The sequence below is a fragment of the Rhincodon typus genome, chromosome 42, assembly GCF_021869965.1.
Source record: "Rhincodon typus isolate 14 chromosome 42, sRhiTyp1.1, whole genome shotgun sequence".
NCBI classification, from domain to species: Eukaryota; Metazoa; Chordata; class Chondrichthyes; order Orectolobiformes; family Rhincodontidae; genus Rhincodon; species Rhincodon typus.
In genome coordinates this window covers 5,955,873-5,958,995 of record NC_063373.1, presented here as the reverse complement: position 1 = coordinate 5,958,995, position 3,123 = coordinate 5,955,873, and the positions used below count along the sequence as shown (strand labels likewise).

The following is a 3,123-nucleotide window of genomic DNA, read 5'->3' as shown; positions in this document are numbered from 1 at the left end:
GGTCACACCGAGTAAAGGGGCAATTGTTACACACACATGGGCCTGTGAGTAAGGGTCACACCGAGTAAAGGGGTCATTGTTACAAGGGTAGGGTAAAGAGGCAGTTTTCACACAGGGACAGGGAGCAGTAATTGCACATAGAGTAGAGTCAGTGCTCCATAGGAGTTGTTTGTGAATGCTGTTGTATCTACATACTGATACACCCTGAATCATACTGACTTTTAACATCCGGTTGTTTCTCCTAGTTCACCACAGCTGAAGCACAGCCCGGAGCTGATGGCAGTGACGTTCAAAGTAGGTGTGATTCCCTTCAGGTCAGGTGGACAGGCCGGCAGTGTTGTACATCTTTGCCTTTTTGGTTTCTTCCCTCACTGTATCTAGCTCTCTTTCTGACATTGAGCCTGCCAATGAGTCAGCTACCTTCTCTGACATGGCTAGTCCTACTGGGTCACCTTCTAACTCCAACCAGGGAGGGTGGGGGAAGCACACAATTTCTGATTCAACATGGAAACATCCAGGTAGCTTCCTGGGAGTGTTTCACAATCCTCGCCACAGGGCTCACAGAGGGTGGGGGGACTGGAGGGTACTGCAGAGGTTTGGAGGCAGTCAAGGCCATGTAAGCATTTGAAAATGAGAATGACAAGTTAAGCCTGAGCTGTTATCGATCAGTGAATAATTCCACAGTGTTAACTGTAGAACAAGTACAGATAAAGTGTCAGTGACTGGTAAGAGAGATGGTATCCAGAGGAGTACCTCAGCTCTGCACCCTCTTCATGTCATGGGACTGAGAGATCTAGAGTTGTTCAAGTTATCAGGGGGCAGTGCTGATCAGGAGAAGGAAATAACAAAACAGCTCATCAGGTAAAGTGTCAGATGGAGTTGAATGTTTGGTTACCATTTGAAACCCAGGTGAGAAAAACTGAGAGGAAATTTACTTTCAATCAGCATGTAATGACAGAGCTCTGGAGTAGATGGGACATCTTACTGAACCACAAGAGCAAGCAACCCAATTACACACACATTCACAGGTAGTGGGTTGGTACATAAAAACAATCAGATGTGCACACAAACCAACAGCCTGTTCGCTCAAGGAGCTGACAATAAAGGGAGAAATTGTCAACCCCAGGATTATATCACAGCCCACAGCAACCACCCCGAACCCCTCAATTAGATTCCAGTGTGTAACTCCCTCCTGGGGTATCTGGTATTCTGTATATAAACCACCCCAAACCCCTCAATTACATTGCAGTATGTAACTTTCTCCCGGGGTATCTGTTATTGTGTATATAAACCCCCCCGAACCCCTCGATTAGATTCCAGTCTGTAACTCCCTCCCGGGGTATCTGTTATTCTGTGCATAAACCACCCTGTATCCCTCGATTAGATTCCAGTCTGTAACTCCCTCCCAGGTATCTGTTATTCTATTCTCCTGTGAGGTGAAACATGGTGGACATGGCCAATCTGTTTGACTGTTGAAGGTGTTTTTGTTGGGCTGGAGATAGTTCACAGCTAACACCACAACATCAACTAGTAGACAGTGACCCAAAACATCACCTCTCCTTCCCATTCGGCACTTCATCACCTTCTGGGTTCAGCATTCAGTTCTACTATATCAGGCACTAATCTGTCATTTCAGACTGCCGCTGCCATTGTCGATCAATTAGCCACCTCCTCTAGACCCACTTTCTGTTTCTTCACTTGTTCTATTGCCATTCCTTTTTGTTTCACACCATCTTATCCCTGCCTTCTCCCCTGCCCCTTTCCTTGACCCTTGTACTTGCTTAAAACCCACTTACCTCTCCAGCATTTGATTGATCCCATCTAAGGCCACTGTTCTGAAATGTTGACCATAAAAAGCAGGAACAGGAGAAGGCTGTTTGGACACTGAAGCCTGAACAATAGAATCATGGCTGATTTTCATTTCTCACATGCACTTTCCAGCCTTTTCCCTGTAACTCCTGAATCCCCAACTGATCAAGAATCTTTCTCAGCTTAAATATACACAAGGACGCTTCCCCCACTGCTCTCTGTGGCATGGAGTTCCAAAGACTTTCAACCCTCGGAGAGGAAATTCCCCCTCAGTCTTAAATTGTGCCCATTCATTCTGAGACTGTGCCCCTCTGGTGCTAGACTCTCCCATGACGGGAAACCTCCTCTCAGCATTTATCCTGTGAAGTTCCTTAAGAATCCTATATGTTTCAATGAAATCACCGCTCATTCTTCTCAACCCCAGTGAGTACAGTCCCAGCCCATTTAGCCTTCGCTCATAAGACAATCTCTCTGTACCAGGGATTGTCCTTGTGAACCTTCTCTAAAGTGCCTCCAATGAAATAATGTAGTTTCTTAAATAATGGGACCAAAGCTGCTCTCAGTACTCCATATGTGGTCTCACCAGCACCTTGTACAATTACAGTAAGACTTCCCTACTCTTATACTCCAAACCCCTTGAAATAAGGGCCAACATTCCATTAGGCTTCGTGATTCCCTGCTGCCCCTGTGTGCTAGATTTCTATGTTTCAAAATCATCCAATTCCCAGTCAAATGCCTCCATCGAACTCTCGGGAAATGTATGAGAAAGGTTCTTGTCGTGTTGTCATTGTCAGTTCTGTTATTTACCATAAACCTGCGCTGCCTTGCTCTCAACCCGGCCGCTCATGGGATCAGCACCCCGCTTCCCCTATCCACACCATCCAGACCCCTCATTAGTTTTGAACATCACGATCAAATCAAGCCGCTTTCAACGTACACATTTGAGGAAAACCACCTTGATTTGTCTTGCTCCCAGCTCCTGCACCTGAACATGCCCCTTCTCCTCTCGCATCCCTTCCCTGTTCCTTATCCTCTCTTTCCCGCTCAGCCCCACTCCATTCTGCTTTTCCCTCCCTGTGTACCTATATGAAGAGGTGGTCAGAGGAGGGGGAGGTGGTCAGTTAAGTGTGAAATCTCTGCAGCTCCTATTGATCCTCACTCATGAAGCACTGCCAGTGAGACCTAGATGTCACAGCTCAGCTCCAGACAGGGGTGAGGCGATGGTCACGCCCCCCCCCCCCCCCCCCCCCCCCCCCCCCCCCCCCCCCTGTTGCGGGGGGCGCCGGGGGAGGTGGTGAGATTTAACTCGACATT

At 47.6% G+C, this 3,123-nt stretch overlaps 1 protein-coding gene across 1 annotated transcript in view; it reads left to right on the top strand.

Moving 5' to 3' along the window:
• LOC125487502 overlaps nt 1-3,123 on the top strand; it is a 23,614-nt gene that overhangs the window by 19,837 nt on the left and 654 nt on the right. Inside the window, exon 15 of the mRNA XM_048619105.1 lies at nt 246-294. Coding sequence (XP_048475062.1) covers nt 246-294 — 49 coding nt within the window. The remainder of the gene's footprint in view (nt 1-245; nt 295-3,123) is intronic.